The 23,653-nt window shown below is 49.8% G+C and overlaps 2 protein-coding genes across 2 annotated transcripts; both read left to right on the forward strand.

Moving 5' to 3' along the window:
* Positions 1-2,226: 2,226 nt before the first annotated feature.
* Positions 2,227-16,158, forward strand: Cd22 (CD22 molecule). The gene is made up of 15 exons (XM_021166581.3): positions 2,227-2,314; positions 2,902-3,063; positions 4,792-4,849; positions 5,082-5,486; positions 6,759-7,079; positions 9,228-9,509; positions 9,645-9,908; positions 11,683-11,940; positions 12,166-12,429; positions 12,512-12,775; positions 14,131-14,227; positions 14,333-14,408; positions 14,610-14,728; positions 15,092-15,176; positions 15,532-16,158. Exons 2-15 carry the CDS (start codon positions 3,052-3,054, stop codon positions 15,661-15,663), a joined length of 2,637 nt encoding a protein of 878 aa, XP_021022240.1. The 5' UTR covers positions 2,227-2,314; positions 2,902-3,051; the 3' UTR covers positions 15,664-16,158.
* A 4,679-nt stretch (positions 16,159-20,837) lies between these two features.
* Ffar1 (free fatty acid receptor 1) lies at positions 20,838-21,740 on the forward strand. Its single transcript, XM_021166642.2, has one exon. The coding sequence runs from the start codon at positions 20,838-20,840 to the stop codon at positions 21,738-21,740; it is 903 nt and encodes a 300-aa protein (XP_021022301.1).
* Positions 21,741-23,653: the final 1,913 nt, after the last annotated feature.

A 23,653-nucleotide genomic window follows, 5' to 3' on the forward strand; every position in this document is an offset into this window, starting at 1 on the left:
ACTCTTTCTGATGCTGTATGTTTCTAGCTACCCTCAGGCTACTCTCATGTCTAGTGACATAGAGCTCTTTAGACAGCTTCAGAAGGACTACAGTAAAGCCTACTTACTATTGTGTAGAGGGCACACACCATTCCCGTCTTCACAGATAACACTGGAGAAAACAGGAATGTTGTAAATACAGGGGTGTCTCCTCTGTTTTCTACCCAGAAAGTTAGGAGTAGATATTATTAACAACCCGGTGACCTTTGCTATCTGTAGAGCCAGACTTCATCCAAATCCCCCCGGAATGTTTATCCCAGACTTCCCCTCCCTAAACCATTATCCTTAGCTCTCAGTTAATAGAGAACCAGGTGGGATGTCATGTGTCCCCTATACATTTTGGAGCTCACTGACCTCTACCTATCTCAGTGGGAGACCCCACCAGATCCTAGGCGCTTAAGCTACAGAATCCATCTTCACGGTCACATATACTTTGCAAAGGAGTTTCCTGCCTCTTGGCGGTTCAGTTTTCCTCCCGGCCATGAGTGGCCCCTGAACTTCTGCACTCAGTTTTTCCTGACCAGCCATGACCTTGAAGACATTTTTGTGCAGCACATTCCCTGGGCTTGTAGAACTGAGGTCAGCTCTGCCCTCATGTTCCCTGCCATCTGTAGAATTTGCATCTCTCTGCTGGCTGCTGCCTAGCAAGTGACTCAGTTTCAATCTCAAGACTTTCCCATTTGCAGGGCTGCCAGATGGTTCAGTGGGTAAAAGTGGTTGTGGGCAAGCTTGACAACCTAAGTTTGACCCCTGGAACCCACATAAAGGTGGAAGGAGAGAGTTCCACAGGTTGTCCTCTGATCTACACACACACACACACTACACACACACACACACACACACACTACACATATATACACACACCACATACATATACATGTACACAACACACACTTTCACACACAATATAACACAAACACACACAACTCATACACAAATACAGACACCATACACAAAAACATACAACACAAACATATACAACACTCAAATACACATAATATACAAACACACACTCTCACATGCCACACACATACCATATACATATACACCCACAAATACACACCACAGATACCACAGACATACTACACTCACCACACACATACACACGTACACACATACCACATATGCATAACACACACAAACACACACAACACATACATAAACACACACACAAACACAAACATGCACAACACTCAAATATACAAACACAAACACAACACACACATATGCACAAACATAACACTCACCTGACACACAAACACACACATACAAATATACACTTGAACACACACAATACTCAAACAACACACACACATACACACACTCTTGCATCTTGACACAATCACATATAAATAAAAAGGGAGTAAAAAAGACTTCCCATTCAGCAACTTTCTTCCCCAGAGCTCTGGTCCTCCCCTTGCCCGTAGAGCTGCGAAGGTATTCATGTCAGTGCTAGATCACTCTGCTCCTGCCTTCGGTGGGATTGCTAGCAATAAGATGTATCAGCAAGCTAAAGCCACCTTCAAGAAGACCTGTTCCTTCCCCAGCCAGCTGGGAGCTCTAGCTCTGGGAAGAAGGGTTGCTGAGTGGGAAGTCTTTTACTTCATTATTATTTATTTGTGATGGCGCCCAGGTGCATGAGTATGTGTGTGTGTGTGTGTGTGTGTGTTTGATTATTGTGTGTTCAGGTATGTATTTGTGTGTTGTCTGGCTCTAGGGAGCCTGGACAAGCCAGCATGGAAATTCATCAGACATGGAAGACACACAAGCCAACACGTGACTGCAGAGAGTCAATCTGACTCCAAACTTGTGTTCTCCACCACAGCCTCTCATCCACACCATATCTGCTGGTCTCTCTCAGAGGCCCAGAGAGGAAGGGGGTGTGGCCAAGCATGTGAAACTTTTCTTAGTTTTACTCTCAGATCCTGCTAGGGATACTGAAGATCGAACACAGGAGGAAGCAGGTAAAACCATTTCAATCTTTTCTCTTGCTCTCGACAAGTAAATATGGAGTGGATATGGAGTGGCCTCTGTGTGCTGGCCACGAGGGAGGGCCTGCTGTGGTTTTTTCATCTACTTTACAATAGGCACAGACAAACCTCACCCTCCAACGCCTAAGTCCCCAACCCCAACCCCTCATCCCTACCCTGTTCTCCCCATCCCTGTCTTTCAGTGTCCCCTTTCCAGGCTTTCTGGGTCTTCTGAGGTAGAGAAGCTTTTGAGTGCCAGAGAGGAAATGATGGGACCAGGAAGCTAACCTTGAGGCTCTCAGAAGGTGAGCAGATCACAGTTCTTGGCCGTGTTCTAAGCTTCTTGACTTAGTAACTGTTGCTGCTGCACCCTGCTCTACCTCCTCACCCATCCAGGCCCCAGGCTCAGGTCCCTGCTTCTCATGCTGTAAATTCCTGGGGTTCAGAGCTTCACTCTGGAACTGCCTGCTTCCTGCTTAAGCTGAGTTCTCCAGCCAGGCTCTGCTAAGGATGTGGCCGGAGGGGCTGCCAGACAAACAGGGTGGTCCAGCACCCAGAGGCTGATTGTTGCCACAGCCCTTGTTATAGCAACCACACGGGTGTGTTAAAGTGTGTCCTCCAGAACAGAGCTTGCAACCCTGCAACGCTTTCATTGGGAAAGATTAAAATAGAGTTCATGGCCAAAGAAGCATGGCCACTGCCTGTCTAAGCTCTTTCGACAACTTAAGAAGTCCTGCAGTGAAGCCTCCTGTTGAGCTCTGCCTTTTCCAAGTGGCTGTGACTTTGAAGACATCTCTATGTGGTGCATTCCCTGTACCTGGGAAACTAAGATAAGCTCTTCCTCAGATGATCTGTTCCAGCCTCAGCCCACAAACCTCTTATATACACCCAGGCCACACCAACCCCAACAGTGGAGGCAGAAGCCAGCCCACGCTCAGCAACTGAACTGGCTTTCCCTACACCTGTTCCTGGTCACCCAGAAGTCCTTACTACCTGTGCCCTGCGGCCTGGGAGAGAAATAGCAGGAGAAAGGGAGGTGCGGATGCTGTGCAAGGTATGGCAAACCTTGGGTGGGCAGAAGGGAAGGGACACAGCTCTGCTCTCTGACACCGGAGACATACTCTGTTGGCACATCCTGCAAGATCCCTGGGGACTCACACAGAGATCACAGCCACGTGAATAGAGTTAACTTGTTAAATTTAACTCTACATAAAGTGTAGGATGGTGGAGGCCAAGTTTGTGTGTGTGTGGGGAGAGAGAGAGAGAGAGAGAGAGAGAGAGAGAGAGAGAGAGAGAGAGAGAGAGAGAGAGAGAGAGAGAGAGAGAAGAGTTGTAAATTAGTTGCCCTTAAATTGGTCTGTCAGGCTAGAGCTGTATACCACTACTTATTTAATTCTACTCATAATGACTTGGTAAGCCAGACTAGCTTCAACCTTGTATTCATAGATCCAGGCTCCTAAATTCTGGGATTTTTAGGTATATACCACTATGGCTGGTCCTATGTATTGCTTCTAAAGCAAGACATTTCTCATGACAATCTGGCTTCTTCCTTATGGTCAGACAGTGGGTGATCAGACAACATGAGGTCCCCATTCCCACCTGTTAACGACTGGCTGATGTTAGAAAAGGGATGCCTGCCCCTTGCTCCCTATCAGCACCCAGGGCTCAGGAGGTGATTGCTCGGATTGCTCTCTGCTTCTAAGGCGTTCCAACTCCCTCCAAATATACTGCACTATGGGTTTAGTTTTACTTTTTGGGCTAGTACTATGAATTGAATCTAGATCCTGTGCTTGTTAGGCAGGGGCTCTACCACTGAGCCACGCCCCCAGGCCCCCTCCCCCCTTTATTTTTGTTTTGAGACAAGTTTCTTGTAAAGTTGACTAGATTGGACTTTGTAGCCAAGCTGACCTTGGGTTTGCAATTGTTTTGCATCAGCCTCTGGAGCATCTGGAGTTCCAGGCCTGAATCACCAGACCTGGCTCAAGTTTGTTTTAATGTGGTTTTCCTCACCACCAACCTACCAACCTACCACCCCCGAGTCTTTCAAATCACTCTAGCTGATCCCTGTGTGTAATCTTGCAGTGGTAACCTGGGAAGACCCTTGCTACCTGAGCCTGGCATTGGAGGCATGTAACAGGCTGGCAGCAGAGCCTGAGAGAACAGAGTTCTAAGAGTTATAAAAAGCCATCAAGGTAGCTCAGGGGTCCAATGTGCTTGCTGTGCAAACCTGGCCGTATGAGTTAGATTCCTGGGACCCACTTAAAGGAATCCACCAAATTCTCCACAAAGTTGTCCTCTGGTGTGCACACGTGCACTGTAGCATGCACATGCCTCATACTTCAGGCACATGTATGTGTGCGCTTGTGTGTGTGAACACACACACATACAATATAAAATAAAAATTACAAACATACAAATGGACAGAAGAGAGAGGTAGAGAGGAAAGGAAAGGAAGGTCTGCTTGAAGAAGTGTAGTATACCCAGAAAAGGCTCTATGAGCACCCCAAACCTACATCTCTATCACCTAACTAGACACACCACACACACACACACAATCAGGAAGAAAGGGGCCAGAATTCAGGGGACAACAAGCAAGATAAGGGAGCAACAAGATGGCTCAAAGGCAAATTCCTTTTGCTGTTGTTGTTGAGACAGGGTCTCAGAATGTAGCCCACGCTGGCCTCAGACTCATAGCAATCCTCCTTACTCAACTTCCCGAATGCTGAGATTACAGTCACATGCTAACACATCCAGTTTACAGACTAAATTCTTCCTTCTTTAGGTCCCACCCAGACGAGACACCATGCGCGCCCACTACCCGTGGCTCCTCTTGATCCTAGGTAAGTGCTGAGGCCCAGGCTGGTAGCTGGGTCTGGAGATATCAGTGGATAATGCAGAGAGGGGATGGACCTGGGGCATTGGAGGGGAACCGCAGGTGGGGGGGGGGGCGGGTGTGCACAGAGAGTCTGTGCTCCTGCTCCACCGTGTGTCTCCCCAGTGTCTCCCTCTCCTGCTTCCAGTGGAAGTTCTTACCCCTCAGTAACAACTTCTGACCAGAGTTGTGGCCTTTAGGACATGCGGCTTCGGCTCAGTACAGCTCAGCAAATGATTGGACCGTTGACCATCCCCAAACCCTCTTTGCCTGGGAGGGAGCCTGCATCAGGATTCCTTGCAAGTACAAAATTCCACTACCCAAGGCACGTCTGGACAACATCCTCCTTTTTCAGAACTATAAGTTTGACAAGGACACCAAGAAATTCAATGGAACTGTCCTGTACAACGCCACAAAGACCGAGAAGGACCCAGAGACTGAGCTGTACCTTTCTAAGCAAGGGAGAGTAACAGTTCTGGGGAACAGAATAAACAATTGTACCCTGAAAATCCACCCGATATATGCCAATGACAGTGGGAATCTGGGGTTGAGGATGACCGCAGGGACTGAACGATGGATGGAGCCCATTCACCTCAATGTCTCCGGTAAGGCATGGGGAGACAGCCAACTGTTCTAGCAGCAGCAAAGAGGGGCCTGCTCAAACCCTGGAGCAAACAGCCAAGGTGCCTATTTAACATATTAAAGAGAGCCTGGCACCAGGTTCTCCCAGCATCCCTCAGTCCCTACCTATTACAGAGAATGGCTGGCACCTGGCCCCCACTCTCTAGCCCAACTCCCCAGCCCAAGAGCCGGGCTGCCCCTTCCCCAGGCTCTTCCCTATATAATCCAGCCGTCTGGGTAGCCCACCCTCTTTTACCTCTAGCCCATTTCCTTGGCTGCTGCACCTGGTTCCCCTCTCCCACCCTTCCTCACCTGGCTCGGGGTCATATCCACTCTGGACTCTCCCAGATGTCCCTGCCTCTGGCTATGTTCTCCCTTTTATTTACAATATAATTTCTCCTCCACCACACCTAGGAGCAATCATGTTCTTTCCTTTTTATTTCTCCTTTTCATTCGCTCACCAAATAGGAGGCTTTGATGCACACACACACACACACACACACACACTCACTCACTCACTTACACACTCTCTCTCACACACACACAGCCAACTGCAGCACGAGCAATTGTCCTACCTCAGGCTTTCTCTCCTCAGCTTGTGTCTGTTCTGGAATCCGTTGTCGAGGCTCTCAGGTTTTCTGAAGCTTTCTAAAGCAGAGAGAGGTCTGGATTTTCAAATCTCTCAGTGTGTTAGTGACCACATTCTTTTAGGCTAGAGGAGAGCACAGGGCTCAGACATGACCCCTAACAACAGCCAGGGGCCTCTGCCCTAGACAGTATCATCACTCCACACTAGAGCTGTCCGTGCTGTGTCTCTTGATGTCGCATCATCTGTCGGCTGGTCTGGCATGGTGGAGATTTGAGCCCAGGGCCTCAGGATCACCCCACTAAAGGAATATTGTGCTTGGCTGACTCTAAGTCTGAGTCTGACAAACAAACACATGCCACCAATGATACATGGAGAATTAAATCAATCAATCAATCAATCAATCAATCAATCAAATCACCCTGGGTGATCCTGAGGCCATTAGGAACATAATGGAAGGAGAAAGTGAGAAACAAAGTCAATGTTAGACACAATTTCCCAGCAGGCTTGTGTTCCCAAGACCTTCCGGAGTAGTCAAACTGACTAAAGAAAGGCTAGCCTTGAAGAGCTTCTTCTGGGGTCACATGGGAAAGGATGCCTGAAGTCAGGGGTGGACAGCCAGTCTGTGTCCCATCTCCAGCAAGCAGGCCTCTCTCTTCTTTCCCCTTAGAGAAACCGTTCCAACCTTACATCCAGATGCCATCAGAAATCCGGGAATCCCAAAGTGTCACTCTGACCTGTGGACTGAATTTCTCCTGCTTTGGGTATGACATCCTCTTGCAGTGGTTCCTGGAAGATTCTGAGATCACCTCCATCACTTCTTTTGTCACCTCCATCACCTCTTCTGTCACCTCCTCCATTAAGAATGTCTATACAGAGAGCAAGCTCACCTTCCAACCAAAGTGGACGGACCACGGAAAGAGCGTGAAGTGCCGAGTCCAGCACTCCTCCGAGGTGCTCTCTGAGAGCACTGTGCGTCTGGATGTTAAGTGTGAGTCTCCGGGTGGGAAGGATGCTACCTGTCACCTTCTTCCTAAATCCTGTCGCGTTGTACCCAGGGTGGGAAGAGCATGTGTCCGCTGAAGGTTTAGCTGTCAGTCACCTGTTTCTGCGGTGGCACAAGCCCGCCATGCTGTCTTTTCTGTTAGTCCTCTGTCTCAAGACACAGGCTCATTTTAGCCTCTGCCTTAGCCTGAACAATAAGGCAACCTAGTTAAGTGTGGTAATGCAGGCCTGGAATTGGGCACTCAGCAGGGGATCTCAAGATTGAGACAAGCTTGGACCACAGAGTAAAACACTGTGGTCTCAAAAACTAAGGGCTAGAGATGTAGCTCAGTGGTATGGTGCTTGCTTAGCACTTGTGAGATCCTGGACTAACCTCCAGCATCAATCAATCAATCCATCCATCAATCAGTCAATTAATCAATCAATTCTGAAGCCACAGCATGCTTTGAGGATCATCTCCTTAGGGTTCATTGTTCTCCATACATGTAAGTTTTCACATCATTATTTTATGCTTCATTCACCCATTCATTCACCCACTGAATGAATATTTACTGTGGGGCCTGGCATGGTGCTACATACGTTTAAACCCAGCACTCATGAGGCAGAAGTAGGTGGAGCTCTGTGAATTTGAGGTTAGCCTGGTCTACATAGTGAGTTCTAAGCCAATCAGACCCTACCTTAAAACAAACACCCAAGCCTGTGAATTGATTGGGTGCCAGTCTTGTCTTGAATGCCAGCTTAGGCTGAGCACACAGGTTCTGCTTGTGTGGATTAACAGTTGCAATGGAAGAGACACATAAGAAACATAGAGCAGAATTGCCAGGAGGAGATATGTATATTAATAGAAAAAGAGGTCTGAATTTGTCTAGCCAATCTAACAAACCCCCTTAGAATTTTTTTTTAAAGCTTAGTACTATGTGATATACTGTTTATTCAATCTTAAAAGACTTTTAATTTTTTATTTGTATGTGTGTGAATGTTTTGCCTGAATGTATGCCAGTGCACGGATCACAAGAATGGTGTGGATCACAAGAATGGTGTTTGTGGAGCCCAGAAGAGGGTGTTGGATGCCCTGGAACTGGAGTTACAGACAGTTGTGAGCCTCCCTGTAGATGCTGGAAACCCCAGTCCTCTGGAAGAGCAACCAGTGCTCTTAACTGCTGACCCATCTCTCCAGTCCCATAATATATATTTTTAAGTACTTAGGAAAGATAGTTCAATGGTTTAGAGCACTTACTGATCTTGCAGAGGACCTGAATTCGATTCATAGCATCCACACCAGGCAGCTGACAACCACCAAGAGCTTTCTCTCCACAGGATCTGAGGCCTTTAGTCCCTCTGACACAGATACACACAAAGAAAAGAAAACAAACTTTTTTTTTTTTTATGTATTTGCCTTACAAGAATGAGGACTTGAGTCTGAATCCCAGAGCTCACATTTTAAACATTGAATGTAAGCAGCGTGTGGTGTAATCCTAGCACTCGGGAGGCAGAGGCAGGTGGATCTGAGTTCGAGGCCAGCCTGGTCTACAGAGTGAGTTCCAGGACAGCCAAGGCTACACGGAGAAACCCCGTCTGGAAGAACAAAAAGCCAACAAAACAAAACAAGTGGGTGTGGTGGCCTTTGCTTGTTGTCTGACCATAGTCACCTGCGCACTCTCGGGCACACACAAATACCTCAAAATGGTAAAAAGGAGGTGGGTGATTAGAAGGATAGAGCCTCATGTGAGGAAGGTGCAGACCTCAGCTGACATGATAGAGAACAGGCAAAGAAGTTCCGATGGAGAGGAAGAAACAAGCACAAAGGTCCACAAAAGGGGGAGCATCGTGTACCCACCGCAGCCTGAGCCTTCAGCTAAGCGGGGAAGGAAGTAGAGAGGGCTGGTCCCCTGGGCTGTACAAGCCCAGTGGATAGACAGCTTCAGTGCCAGTCTTTGACGATGCTAAGGATACTCGGGGTGCCGGCAGAGACAACAAGGGTAGGGGACGGGAGAAATGAGAGCAGGCAGACAAGTGAGGAGCTGGGGCAGTCACCTGGGTGGAACCACAGATGTGCGTGCTACTGCTGTCGGAATAACAGTGCAGCCACCGAGCATTCCTTGTGCTTTCCGCAACTGCTTCTCGTTTCCCGCAGATGCCCCGAAGCTGGAGATCAAGGTCAATCCCACAGAGGTGGAAGAGGACAACTCTGTGACCATGACATGCCGGGTTAACAGCAGCAACCCGAAACTCAGGACGGCGGTGTCTTGGTTCAAGGATGGGCGCCCCCTAGAGGATCAGGATCAGGAACAGGAACAACAGATGTCCAAGCTAACTCTGCATTCAGTGACCAAGGACATGAGAGGGAAATACCGGTGCCAGGCTTCCAACGACATAGGCCCAGGAAAGTCAGAAGAAGTGGAACTCACGGTGTACTGTGAGTTTCCTTGAAGCTGGTGAGGGAGGTGCGGAGTTAGCAGGGTCCTCAAGGGATGATACCAGAGGTTCAGGTGGCTGCCTGTCCACGTTAGCAGGCTCTGCTCACCTGTCCTGTGGCCATACATTCTTTCAGATGCTCCAGAACCCTCCAGGGTTCACATCCACCCTTCCCCCGCTGAAGAGGGACAGTCAGTAGAGCTGATTTGTGACTCACTGGCCAGTCCGAGTGCAACAAACTACACCTGGTATCACAACAGGAAACATATACCTGGAGACACCCAAGAGAAGCTCCACATCCGTAAAGTCTCCCTGTGGCACGCTGGGAATTACTCTTGCTTGGCAGAGAACCGTCTGGGTCCTGGACGGATAGACCAGGAAGCTAAGCTGGATGTCCATTGTGAGCGGCCAACTGACTTCCGGGTTTTAGAGGAAAGAGGGAATTAGAGAAGGAAGGCAAATAGGGTGTAGGGTGAAGGGTTGTAAGAGTGAGGGGGGTGTAGCGGGTGTTGGGGTGTGGGGGTATAGGGAGTGATGGTGTGGGGTGTGGGGGTGTGGAGTATAGGGAGTGATAGGTGTGGGGGTGAGGGGGTGTAGAATGAGGGAGTGGGAGGGAGTTTGGAAGACAAGCAACCAGGCACCTGGAGCTTCACAGCTGCATTCTAGACAGTGACCAAGAGCCTCAGCTTATGGCACTTAGTAGATGTTTGTTGAATGAATGAATGAATGAATGAATCTCACCAGCCTGGTGGCCTAGATCTGTCATCCCAGCTACTGGGGAAGCTGAAGAATCACAAACGTGAGGCCTGCCTGGGAGGCAGAGTAAATTCAAGGTCAGCCTAGGCAACTTAGTAAGACTGGCTCAAAAGTAGAAAGAGGACCAGAGATGTAGCTCAATGACAGAATACAACCTATAATATACCTGTAAGGGACTCAGCAACCAAACGCTAGTCTGGAATCCCCCAGTGAGGGGCTGGGGGCGTGGCTCAGTGGTACAGCCCCTGCCTAGAATCTCCCAGTGAGGGGCTGGGGGCGTGGCTCAGTGGTACAGCCCCTGCTTAAAATCCCCCAGAGAGAAGCTGGGGGTTTGGCTCCCTTGGTAGAATACTTAGCACACATACAGCTCTGGATTCATCCGGCCCCGCATAAAAGAAACAAATGTAGTGGCACATACCCGAAATCTCAGCACTTAAGACACAAGGCAGGAGGATCGTAAATTCAAGGTCACCTTGGCTCTCTAGCAAGTTTGAGGCCTGCCTGGGCGATGTGAGGCATGGAGACATAACATTCGTAGGCAATGGGTGAGGCCCTGATAGATCTGAGAGCCGGAGGGACCATCTCACCATTCTGCCCCACGGTTTGGCAGCACAGCCCAGCTTGCTTTGGAGATGCTTCCAGGGTAGTGTTTGTTGGGTCCCTAGTGGCTTGGATACAGACAGGGCTACCCATACTCTGAACAGCAGTAGCTAAGTATCACACCACTGGCTGCTCTAAGGGTATCCTTTGGGAAGATTCTAGAAGGCTAGGTGCCCAACTTGATAGGGGCCTACAGGCCACTGTCACACAGCTTTAAACAGCATGGGCTCTGGCAGTGTGCTTCACAGGTGTAAGAGGGAACAGGAGAGGATGCATTTGGGGACAATGTGAAAAAGCTCTGTGAAAACCAGCCTTGCAACTGGCCCAGGGTGGTGCAAGTCGGCCTTTTCTGCTATTCAGGGGCTATTCAAGTTCAAGGCTGACCTGTGCAAATTAAGAAGACCATGACTCAAAAATAAAAGGTTAAAAAGAAAAAATAGGCGTGGTGGCGCACACCTTTAATCCCAGCACTCGGGAGGCAGAGGCAGGCAGATTTCTGAGTTCGAGGCCAGCCTGGTCTACAAAGTGAGTTCCAGGACAGCCAGGGCTACACAGAGAAACCCTGTCTTGAAAATCCAAAACAAAAAAAAGAAGAAAGAAAGAAAGAAAGAAAGAAAGAAAGAAAGAAAGAAAGAAAGAAAGAAAGAAAGAAAGAAAGAAAGAAAGAAAAAAAGAGAAATAGGTTAGGGCTAGCGATGTAGTTCATTCAGTGGTAGAGCTCTTGCCTAGCCCGTGTAAGACCTCCCGTGTGGTGTCTGGTGCTTGCAAAGGGAAAGAAAAGAAATCATGCTTTGCTTGCCTCTCCATTCTACCCTAAGATGCTCCCAAGGCGGTGACCACAGTGATTCAGAGCTTCACACCAATTCTGGAAGGAGACAATGTGACCCTGGTCTGTAGGTACAACTCCAGCAATCCAAACGTCACCTTCTACATATGGGACCCTCAAGGTTCTGGGAGTGAGCTCAAACCCGGAGTGCTGAGGATTCAGAAAGTGACATGGGATTCCATGCCTGTCAGCTGTGCTGCCTGCAACCACAAGTGTTCGTGGGCCTTCCCTGTCAGCCTGAATGTCCACTGTGAGTGATAGAGGTGCCCAGGAGGAGATCACATTGAGATCTGTGGGTGGGAGAGTGAGGGGAGGGGATGGGGACTCAGACCACAGGCCAAAAGAGAGGGTCGAGGGAGGACGCACAGGGCTCAGCGCCAAGGAGACAGGATGTCCTAATCAAGGGCACAGGAAGCTTTGGGGACATCAAGAAGGGAAGAGAACCAAAACATCACCTGAGGCTGTGGCCCTGCAGATGCCCCCAGAGCCGTGAAGGTACTGAAGGTCAGCCCTGCATCAGAGATCCACGCTGGGCAGCGTGTCCTCCTCCGATGCGACTTCGCAGGGAGCAACCCTGCAGAGGTCCGCTTCTTCTGGAAGAAGAATGGGAGTCTCGTGCAGGAAGGGAAACACCTGCACTTCAGCTCCATCTCCCCAGAAGATTCTGGAAATTATAACTGCATGGTCAACAACTCCATCGGAGATACCTTGTCACAGGCCTGGAACCTCCAAGTGCTGTGTGAGTGACTGGAGCTGGGGCCTAAATGAGAAGATGATGAAGTGACCCGCTGACCCGGCCTGACTCAGGGTCTCCTTTACAGATGCTCCTAGGAGGCTGCGTGTGTCCATCAGCCCTGGGGAACGTGTGATGGAGGGGAAGAAGGCCACCTTGTCCTGTGAGAGTGATGCCAATCCGCCCATCTCACAGTACACCTGGTTTGACTCCAGTGGCCAAGACCTCCACTCCTCAGGCCAGAAACTGAGACTGGAACCCCTGGAGGTCCAACACACGGGTTCCTACCGTTGCAAAGGGACCAATGGGATAGGCACAGGAGAGTCACCACCCAGCACCCTCACTGTCTACTGTAAGTTCCCCTTGCTGTCTTCCCTTGGTCCCTCCCCTGTCCTGGGAGCTGCAGTCCCTTCCTTCTTCCTTCTCCTGTGTCTAGTTCAGACATACCCTGTGACCTGAGTGGAAAGTCCCCTGCTCTACCGGCCTGCCTTCCTCCTTTCTTCTACATGCCAATCTCGCCCTTGATGGATGAGACCCTTAGTTCTTTTATTTTTTTTTTAATTTTTTTTTTATTTTGGTTGTTTTGTTTTGTTTTGTTTTATTTTTGCTTTTCAAGGAAGGGTTTCCCTGTGCAGTCCTGGCTGTCCCAGAACTTGCTCTATAGACCAGGCTGGCCATGAACTCACAGAGATCCACCTGTCTCTGCCTCCCAAGTTCTGTGACTAAAGGTGTTCGCCACCACCACCCAGCTAAGATCCTTATTTCTTATCTTTTGATATTTTAGTGTTTTAAACAAGATAATACTAGCATATAGTTTTTTAAAAAAATCTTTTCAAGCACAAAAAGGAAGCTGAACAGGGCCTTGAGAGGTTGGAGTGGCGATACCATGTGAAGGCCAGTGCCAGCCTGGGCTATGTAGAAAAACAAAACAAAAGAACCCCATCTCCTGGGCTGGAGAGATGGCTCAGCAGGTAAGAGCACTGACTGCTCTTCCAGAGGTTCTGAGTTCAATTCCCAGCAACTACATGTAATGAGATCTGATGCCCTCTTCTGATGTGTCTGAAGACAGCTTCAGTGTACTTACATATAATAAATAAATCTTAAAAAGAAAATCTCCCTTTCCTACAAAACCCACCCACACTTTCTTGTTTGAGATAAGGGTCTTGCTATGCAGCCCAGGTTGGCCTTGAACTCCAGGCTCAGCCTCCTGAGTGTGGGGATTACAGATAGGAGTAACCGTGCCCAGTTTGTGCTTGCCTCTTTCAAATGACTGTAGCCCATCCCATCTCCCTAGCACCCTCTTCAAGGCAGAGACGTACTGAAACCCTTGCTGTGGACACACCTGCAAGGACAAGCCAGGGACCAGGCTTGTGTTGGAGCAGAGTCTGCCTGGGTGCACTTTAAGTTTTGACTGTCTGATCAAACTGTTGTCAGGGTTTCAGGGCAGCAACCAACTCAAGGGTCACAGGCTTTCTGTGAGAGCTGACTATGGAGTAGCTCTTGCTAGAGGCAAAGATTTGTCTCTTCTCTGCTATCAGGGGTGGGAAGACAGGGACTTCTTCTCCATCCCCTTCTCTATCCGTCTCCCATATGAGGAGGAAATCTGCAGGCAAGAAGGACCAGGCTTTGTGAAAGAATAAGGACAGAATGCTCTCTCTCTCTCTGTCTTCACAAGGCAGAGTGGGCCTGTTTACCTTTCTTCACCAGACAGTCCAGAGACCATCGGCAAGCGGGTCGCCTTGGGACTAGGGTTCTGCCTGGCTATCTGCATCCTGGCCATCTGGGGGATGAAAATCCAGAAAAAGTGAGCCCTGTCTGTCTGCTGCCCCTCCTCTTCCTGTCCCCTCCCCACAGCCCGCAGCCTGCCAGGATCATCCCCACCTGCCCTCACAAACCCCTTGATCCTTAGATGGAAGCAAAACCGCAGCCAGCAGGGGCTTCAGGAAAATTCCAGTGGCCAGAGCTTTTTTGTGAGGAACAAAAAGGTAAGATGAGAGGAAGATGAGATCCAGGGTAGCCCTTGGAGACAACAGATGAGAAAAGGGCTTGAGGACACACGGGCATCTGCAGTCTCAGTGCTGGAGAAGCACTGAGAAAAAAACCTCCAGGGAATTGTGGGGTCAAAGGCCAGGGGCAAGGCATGGGGTCAGAGAAGAGAGCCATAGCTTCAACTTTGCATCTTCCAGGCTAGAAGGACCCCTCTCTCAGAAGGCCCCCAATCCCAGGGATGCTACAATCCGGCGATGGATGACACCGTTAGTTACGCCATCTTGCGCTTTCCAGAGAGCGACACGCACAACGCTGGGTAAAGAGGGTACTGGAGTTTGGTAGCTGTGACTCTCAAGGGGCGTGGGAGGAAAACAGTGTGTCCTAGTCTGCCCTCTTTGTGCCGGGCCTGTACCAGGCTCCACCATACACGTACACTCATTCCCTTATTCTTGCTGCATGACAAGATAACAGGCCTCAGAAGGGACGTGTGTCTTTAGTTCAGAAGCTGGTGTCCAGAGCCAGGCTGCATGGCGGGTTGACAGTGTTGTGATACATTCACACAGCCATTTTCATTAGCTGCTGCTGTGGTGCTATGCACAGAGAAATCCTCTCCTAAGGGGCTGGGGTTGAAGCACTGCTGGGAAAGCTCATGCATGTGTAGCCATCTCCTTTCTCTCAGAGATGCAGGGACCCCAGCAACACAGGCTCCTCCTCCAAACAACAGCGACACGGTCACTTACTCGGTGGTACAGAAGCGGCCTATGGTAAGAGGACAGAGCTATGGAAGGCTGGGATCTCAACTGAGAGCCGGTCATGGGACACACAGACAGTGAAATTGGGGATGGTGGCAGACTTAAGTCTATTTTCCATTGCTATAATTGAATATGCAAGACCTGGTAGTTTATAATGGAAAGAAGCTTATTTCACAGCTGGGGCATATGCCACAGAGAACTCAACTCCCTAAAACAGTCTCTGCCTTGATTATCTATTAACCCATCAATATAGTCACCTCCCACAGACCCCACATTTTGGACATTGGGGACCCAGTGGGAGAAGGCTTGAAAGGGAATGGAGGAAGGCTGGTCATCCAGGCCTGCTTCACCTTCATATGCTTCGCAGGGTGATTATGAGAATGTGAATCCGAGCTTCCCGGAGGATGAGAGCATCCATTACTCAGAGCTGGTTCAATTTGGGGCTGGTAAGCGGCCCCAGGCAAAGGAAGACGTAGACTATGTGACCCTCAAGCACTGAGGTGGGTAGCGGCTGCAGTTTCGGGTTCTTGAGCCTAAAGAAGACAACCCCTTCAGCTGCTGCAGCTCAGATGCTAAGGCACCGGCAGCTCCCTGGGCACGGACTCAGGCGTGCATGTGGCACACGCCTTTAATGCCAGCACTCGGGAGGCAGAGGCGGGCAGATTTCTGAGTTCGAGGCCAGCCTGCTCTACAGAGTGAGTTCCAGGACAGCCAGGGTTTTTCAAGGAAACCCTGTATTGGAAAAACAAAAAACCAACCAACCAACCAAACAAAAAACAACCTGGGTCTGGCCAGACCTAACCGGCCTTCTCTGGCTGGTGATCCTCCCTCACACATTGTGCGGCATCTGCTTCTCCAACCGCAGGCACCCACCATCTGCTCCATCCTGTGCTTCACTCACTTCAGCTGGATGTGTTCCTGTTGTAATCGTCACTAACATTTCTTCTTCTTTGACCCCTTGATACTCTACCCCGTTCACTAATCTTACTACCCACTTTCTGGCCCTGGGGAGAAATCCCGAGGAAGGACAGAAGTAAGGAAGCAAGGGGCACTGTCCCCAGTTGGCTTTTCTCCTACAACGATGTTGGACCTGTGGAGATGGTGCCTTCCTTCCGGGGTCCTGGACATTAGCAGACAGAATGGAATGGACATATATATAATTCAATAAGTGCTTCATATTAAAAGTGGTGCAGCTGTCACATGAATTCTTTTGTATTGGTGATTGATCATACTGGAAACATGGAGATGGGCATGGTCTCTTGGTGTCTGGAGGGAGGGGGAAAGACTCAGGATAATCTCACTATCAAATCAGTCCCTAGGGGCACCATTGTCTCACAGTGTTGGTATTGAACTTAGGGTTTCATGCATGCCAGCTGTGATGGTTTGAATATGCTTGGCCTAGGGAGTGGTAATATTAGGAGGCATGGCCTTGTTGGAGTCGGTATGTCATTGTGGGCATGGGCTTTAGCCAGTTTTCTCCTAGCACATGAAGATGTAGAACTCTCAGCTCCTCCTGCACCATGCCAACCTGGATGCTGCCATCCTTCTGCTTGGTGATAATGGACTGAACCTCTGAACCTGTAAGCTAGCCCCAATTGAATGTCCTTATCAGCGTTGCTTTGGTCATAGTTGTCTGTTCACAGCAGTAAAACCCTAACTAAGACACATAGCAAATACTCACTTGAAGTAGGCAGATGCTCTGCCACTGAGCCACACCCCCAGCCCCTCACTGGGGGATTCTAGTTCTAGTACTGAGTCATACTTCTGGCCTCCTATTTATTGTAAAATAGTATCTCAACTACTCTGTAGCTCAGGCAGGCCTGTAACTTAGAATTCTCCTGCCTGTGCCTCCCAAGTAGCTGGGTGACACACCTGCACCACCAGGAGCTGTTAGCTTTGTTTCTGGGAAAGGCTATTGGCTTTGTAGCTGGGGTGAGTATTGATGCATGCACATCTTGAGTCTTCTGTTTCTCCAAGATGAAGATGTTGTTATTCGTTACTACATGTGTGGTTCAAGGAAGTGAAGTTTATTCAGTGGTGGGAACACTGAGAAGCCAAGTGTAGAAGACAAAACTCCTAAAACCTCAACCCCAAATTCCCATCACTAGTTTGAAGCCAACCTGGACTACAACTAGAGACACAGTCTCAAAAACAACAGCAAAGGAATAAGGGGAAGTGGATTCCTCCTTCCAGCAGTCCTAAGCGGGGACCTGCCAGGTTCTTTTACCACCTAAGACCCCCTGGATCTCCCCAGTTTGCTATTGGCTCCAATGATCCCAGGTCCTAGGACCAGCTTTCCCCATTCACCAGTTCAGCCTAAGGAGTGAGTGAGGTGGGCTTGACCAACCACAAAGGCAAGGACCTGCGACTCCTGTCACCCAGGAGGGTCCCCTTCCCTCCCTCCCTTCTCATCTTTCCCCAGAGCCAGAGGAAAGTGCTGATTTCTTCTTTGTCCCCAGGTTGATCTCAGGTGCGCACTGTTAACTCTTCTGGAGGCTAGTGGGACTTATTTTATTTTATTTTATTTTATTATTGTTGTTTTTTGTTTTTCGAGACAGGGTTTCTCTGTATAGCCCTGGCTGTCCTGGAACTTACTCTATAGACCAGGCTGGCCTCAAATTCAGAAATCTGCCTGCCTCTGCCTCCCAAGTGCTGGGATTAAAGGCGTGCGTCACCACTGCCTGGCTAGGGACTTTAAATGCTGTTTAAATGAAGGGCTGATGAGAAGGCTCTGTGGTCAAAGGTGCCTGCCTCCAAAACCCAACAACCTGAGTTCAATCCCCAGGGCCCACGTGGTAGAAGGACAGAACTGACTCCCCCAAATGGTACCTGCACACTCTGGCATGTATGCACACATAGACACACACAGATGTAAAATTAATATTTTGGGGGCTGGAGAAGTGTCTCAGTAGTTAAGAATGTTCAATACTTTCAGAGTGATTTCTTCAGGTATCCCCATTTTTTTAACATTTATTTATTTTTACACTAAAACACAAAACAAAACACCGTTTAAATGAGAGAAGGAAGGTTTTAGGGGCTTCTATACTCTCAATGAAGTTAAGCAATATTCAACTACTAATTAATTATTCATTAATATTTATGGCAAGCATTTGGTATCTATTCACACACTGGCTCAATGTGTAGAGCGTCTGCCTCACAGGCACGAATCCATTTGTTCTATGTCCAGCACTAGATAAATCGGGCATGGTATTGCTGCCAATAATCCTAGCATGGGGAAAGTAGAGGGCATAGAAAGTTCAAGGTCATCTTCCACTACCCAGCAAATTTGAGACAGACCTAGACTGCTTGAGACTTCCTCTCATGACACAAAACAACAATAATAAACCCCACACCTGGGATAGTCCATTGTTGGGGTGCAAGAATTATAAAGCACGGAGCCAATGCCGTGAAGCTTTTAATCAAGCCTGGAGTCTCCAAAGACCCCTTGAGGACAAGGTCTACTCCAAGGAGCAGAAAGCAGCCCTGAGGCTGACGAGATCTGGATTAGGCTTCCTGGCAACCACCAAGTACCTCCTTATCCTGTTCCCAAGCCCAGCTGCTGATATAAAGCTACTTCATGACCCATTGACCACGAGATGTGGCTGTCAACAGCTTTGCTGAGGCGTGAAGAGCAGGTGGTCAGGAAGTCCAGAGGCCCGGACTCCAGAGCACAAGCAGACTTTTGCCCTAAATTAAGCCGTTCCCCCAGGATCAGAGCACCTATGAGGCACCATGAACCCATCAGACCTCGGCACACATGAGGGCAGCCTTTTAGCAGGGATAGCAGACACAGGGTCGTATGGTCAGAGGGACAGTGAAGGGCCACAAGGCAGCTTGCATAGGGAAGATTGCAGACCCTCAGTGAAAATGTCACTGTGTAGAATTAGACTAGAACTGCCAATGTATGTATACGCAGGCGAAACAGAAATTAATAAAAAAGCAACTGTGGGTCTAGGCATGGAACCCAGGACCTTGTGTACACTAGGAAAGCATTCTACCACTGAGCTGTGCGTACCCCCAGCCCCTCATTCATAGAGTCTCGGCAGGTGGTGCACCACCAAGCCATGCCCCCAGCCCCGTCACTGGTACTCATTTTGAGACAGTGTCATTAAGCTCTGTAGGCTGAACTTGAACTCACTCTGTAGCTCAGGTTGGCCTTGAGTTTGTGATCCTCCTACATCAACTTTCAGAATAGCTAGAATAACAGATCGTAGCACCAGGCTTAGGCCACTAAGAGATTCTTTTGCTGTTCTTCTATGAATGACAACATGTACCTCCTTTGGGTGACTGAAGTCTCCAGAATTATTGTTATTACCTAGAAATGAGTCAATCAAGCAGGGGCTCTGCCTATGAACTCATCCAGCAGTGGGGCAGAATCAGCTCTCAGTGGGTCTGGATGGGCAGTGGGTGCATCGGGACGGTACAATGCCACACCCCACAAACCCTGCTTCTTTAAGGTCTTCACCCAAGTCAATCATACCCCAATCCTTCCTCTTGCTCCTGGGTCCACCCTCATCTCCTGCAGACCAGCATAGGATGCCCCATCAGCTGCTCATCCAGGCTGCGAGCACTCCAGCTAATGGCCACCCCGCCCTTCTCTCCCTTCCAGCTCACTGCCCATCCCTGGCATCATCCAGAATCCCGGCAAGGGGACTCCTGAGTCTCAGAGACATCCGGCAACACTGAGAGGTGAGTCCCGTTTTCAACGGTTCCTCTCTATTCTGGGTTTCTGTGCCTAAGATGTTCCCTGAGGTGTAATATACTGATGGGAACTGGCCTGGCCTGCCTTTGGGGCTGTCTGTTCCCTTAGTACCTGCTTTGCCTGCCTCTCCATGCCTAATGTAGCTAGTACCCAACACTGTTCTCTCTCTCTCTCTCTCTCTCTCTCTCTCTCTCTCTCTCTCTCTCGTGTGTGTGTGTGTGTGTGTGTGTGTGTGTGTGTGTGTGTAGCACTAGCTGCTCTACAACTTGCTCTGTTGACCAGGCTGGCCTCAAACTCACAGAGATCTTCTTGTTTCTGTCTTCTGAGGGCTGAAATTAAAGGTGTGCACCACCACTCCGGGCTTTCTCTCTTAAAACCAAAAACAACTGTGTATGTGTGTGCAGTTATGGTGACTGTGAGTGACTGATGTGGGTGCCAGGATCCGAACTCAGGTCTCCTGGAAGAGCAGCAAGCTCTCTCTAACTGCCGAGTCATCCCTCAAGGCAGCCCCTGATTTCTCTGGTGAGGGTTCTTTCCTTTTGAAGGGTTACAGAAACTCTGGTCACAGAGTAAGGGACAAGGAGTGAACTTGGGGTCTCTGTCGCCCCATACAGCCTGGTTCTGACTTCCCTCTGCTCCTCATTCCCCAGAGTCTCAGGGATCAGACATCGTTGCCTTAGCTCTGGAACCTTCTTTCTCTTCCTGTTACACCCAATCGTTATCTTCATCCTAAGAGCGGTGCTGTGGAGAAGCAGCTGGGGACTGAGCGCTTGGACTCCTTGATGCTGATCCGAGTTCGGTTGCTATCCGGCGGCCATTTCCTTCTGTGGGCCTTGGCATCCTCAGTGACTCTAGGACTAGCTTCTGGTGCTCTGGGCAGGAGGAACGCCAGTTGTGACATTCTTTTCTCTGCAGATGAGCTGAGTACAGTGAACAGGAGGAACAGTAGCGACCAGCAACCACTCGGCCTCATGGACCTGCCCCCACAGCTCTCCTTCGCCCTCTATGTATCTGCCTTTGCGCTGGGCTTTCCATTGAACTTGTTAGCCATCCGAGGCGCAGTGTCCCACGCAAAACTGCGACTCACTCCCAGCTTGGTCTACACTCTCCATCTGGGCTGCTCTGATCTCCTACTGGCCATCACCCTGCCCCTGAAGGCTGTGGAGGCCCTGGCTTCTGGGGCTTGGCCCCTGCCGCTCCCCTTCTGTCCAGTCTTTGCCTTGGCCCACTTTGCTCCCCTCTACGCAGGCGGAGGCTTCCTGGCTGCTCTCAGCGCTGGCCGCTACCTGGGGGCTGCCTTCCCCTTCGGGTACCAAGCCATCCGGAGGCCCCGCTATTCCTGGGGTGTGTGTGTGGCTATATGGGCCCTTGTCCTCTGCCACCTGGGGCTGGCCCTTGGCTTGGAGACTTCCGGAAGCTGGCTGGACAACAGTACCAGTTCCCTGGGCATCAACATACCTGTGAATGGCTCCCCGGTCTGCCTGGAAGCCTGGGATCCTGACTCTGCCCGCCCTGCCCGCCTCAGTTTCTCCATTCTGCTCTTCTTTCTGCCTTTGGTCATCACTGCCTTCTGCTATGTGGGCTGCCTCCGGGCCCTGGTGCACTCGGGCCTGAGCCACAAACGGAAGCTCAGGGCAGCTTGGGTGGCCGGAGGCGCTCTCCTCACACTCCTGCTCTGCCTGGGGCCCTATAACGCTTCCAATGTGGCTAGTTTCATAAACCCGGACCTAGGAGGCTCCTGGAGGAAGTTGGGACTCATCACAGGAGCCTGGAGTGTGGTACTCAACCCACTGGTCACTGGCTACTTGGGAACAGGTCCTGGACGAGGAACAGTATGTGTGACGAGGACTCAAAGAGGAACAATTCAGAAGTAGCAGCCACCTCTGGGGGCAAGGGGCACTGAGTGGAATTGGATGACTCTTGACTCTGCCAGGCTCCCAAGAGGGCAGATCCACCACAACTCAGGAGGCCTGGCCCAAAGCCATCGCAGAAGCCACTCATGGGAAGGGTTCCACCTGGAGAGGACAATGTCCGTGTAGGAAGAGAATGGAGGCCACGTGCTGGACAACAAGGGACAGTATGTCTGCCTGACACACCTCAGCCTGCTCCCAACTGCTTCTGGCCTGTATTGTCCTAACTGCCTGCCGTAGGCAGTGCGCAGTCCTCTCCTGGGGGTGAAGGGAAGCTCACTCCTGATCAAGAGGAATACCACCATCATGACCCAGTTTGGGAGTGTTTCCCTGAGATAAGAACATTTTCATGTCTGAAGAAAAGAGGCAGCATCATGGCCCTGCCATACCACGCTGAATCCACTAGGGGACAGCACTGAACGTTCAGTTTCAGCGAAACGGGGGTGGGGGGTGGGGGAGTAGGGGTGATGGGGGGTGGGGGGAGGGGATGGGGGTAGGGGGTAGGGGGAGGGACTGGTTTGAAACAGGGAAAGAAGGGGCTTTGCCGACCTGAGCTCCATCAGAGGCAACTGTGGAGAGGAGTAGGTAGTTGCAGGTACCACTCCGAGTCTCATCCTTCAGGGTGTCTCATTTCCTCGTCAAACATAGCACCCCTGCCTCTTCGTGTGTGTGTGTGTGTGTGTGTGTGTGTGTGTGTATTATTGGAGATAGACTCCAGATCCTTCAACCTGCTAGGCAAGTGCTCAGTGGCTGATCTTTATCCAGGTACTTCACCACCACCACTCCATACACACCACACACACCACACACACACACACACACACACACACACACACACACACGCACGCACGCACGCACGCACGCACGCACACACACACATGCACGCACGCACCATACACATTTGTTTTAGCAGACAAGAGTTTAGGTGTAATCTTGAACTCCTGGGCTCAAGTGATTCTCCTGCCTCAACGTCCAGAGAACCTGAGACTGTTGGCACAGGACACAGTTCCCCCATCTCACGCAAACTGTTGATTTCAGCCAGGTGCCCAGATGGGCAGGTTGTGAGCCAGACTCAGTGCCCAGCAGAGGGAGCCAACACCCATGCCATTCTGTAGCATGTTTGCTTGTCCAGGGAGCATCTTTTCAGATTTGAGCAGATACCACACACTCCTTCAGCTAACTGCTCTGGGGTGCAAAGCAGTACTCCCAGACAAGGGATGCCTTCCCTCAAATACAGCGTGAATTAGCTATGGTGCTGACCACCTTCATTTTGGGGATGGTAGGAAACGTTCTTGTTGCCCTATAGCATAGATGAGCTGGAATGTGGTCCTTCCAAGTAGGACCCCTAAGGCTTAATGGACATGTAGAAAAACTAGTGGTGTCAGCTATATTGATCATCATTTGAAGGAGGGGAGGCACACCCCAGCCCATGAGAGGGAGGCCAGAGGAGAGTGGCCGTGAAGGAGACAGACACTTGGGCATCTCTGGGGAGGCTAGATATCAGAATCAAGCTTGTTCTTCTCATGAGAATAAAGCCTCTAATGAGGATTAACAGAAGAGTGGCCAGAGCACCTGAACGGGTTCATACAAAGTATTCCTTGGGGCAAGTGGACCTCTGTGAGGTCAAAGCCATCCTGGTCTACTTGGTGAGTTCAAGGGCAGCCAGGACTATATAGTGAGACCCTGTCTCAAAAACAAAAACAAAACAAGAAAGAAAGAAAGAAAGAAAGAAAGAAAGAAAGAAAGAAAGAAAGAAAGGAAGGAAGGAAGGAAGGAAGGAAGGAAGAAAGAAAGAAAGAAAGAAAGAAAGAAAGAAAGAAAGAAAGAAAGAAAGAAAGAAAGAAAGAAAGAAAGGAAGAAAGAGAGAGAGAGAGAGA

This window comes from Mus caroli, unplaced genomic scaffold (genome assembly GCF_978045245.1).
Source record: "Mus caroli unplaced genomic scaffold, Mus_caroli_1 scaffold_8, whole genome shotgun sequence".
Lineage (NCBI taxonomy): Eukaryota > Metazoa > Chordata > Mammalia > Rodentia > Muridae > Mus > Mus caroli.

Coding starts and splice junctions, on each gene's coding strand:
- Cd22 (XM_021166581.3), top strand. Junction 7,080..9,227: donor TGTGCGTCTGGATGTTAAGT/GTGAGTCTCCGG, acceptor CGTTTCCCGCAG/ATGCCCCGAAGCTGGAGATC. Junction 11,941..12,165: donor TGTCAGCCTGAATGTCCACT/GTGAGTGATAGA, acceptor GTGGCCCTGCAG/ATGCCCCCAGAGCCGTGAAG.
- Ffar1 (XM_021166642.2), top strand. CDS start 20,838: ATGGACCTGCCCCCACAGCTCTCCTTCGCCCTCTATGTATCTGCCTTT.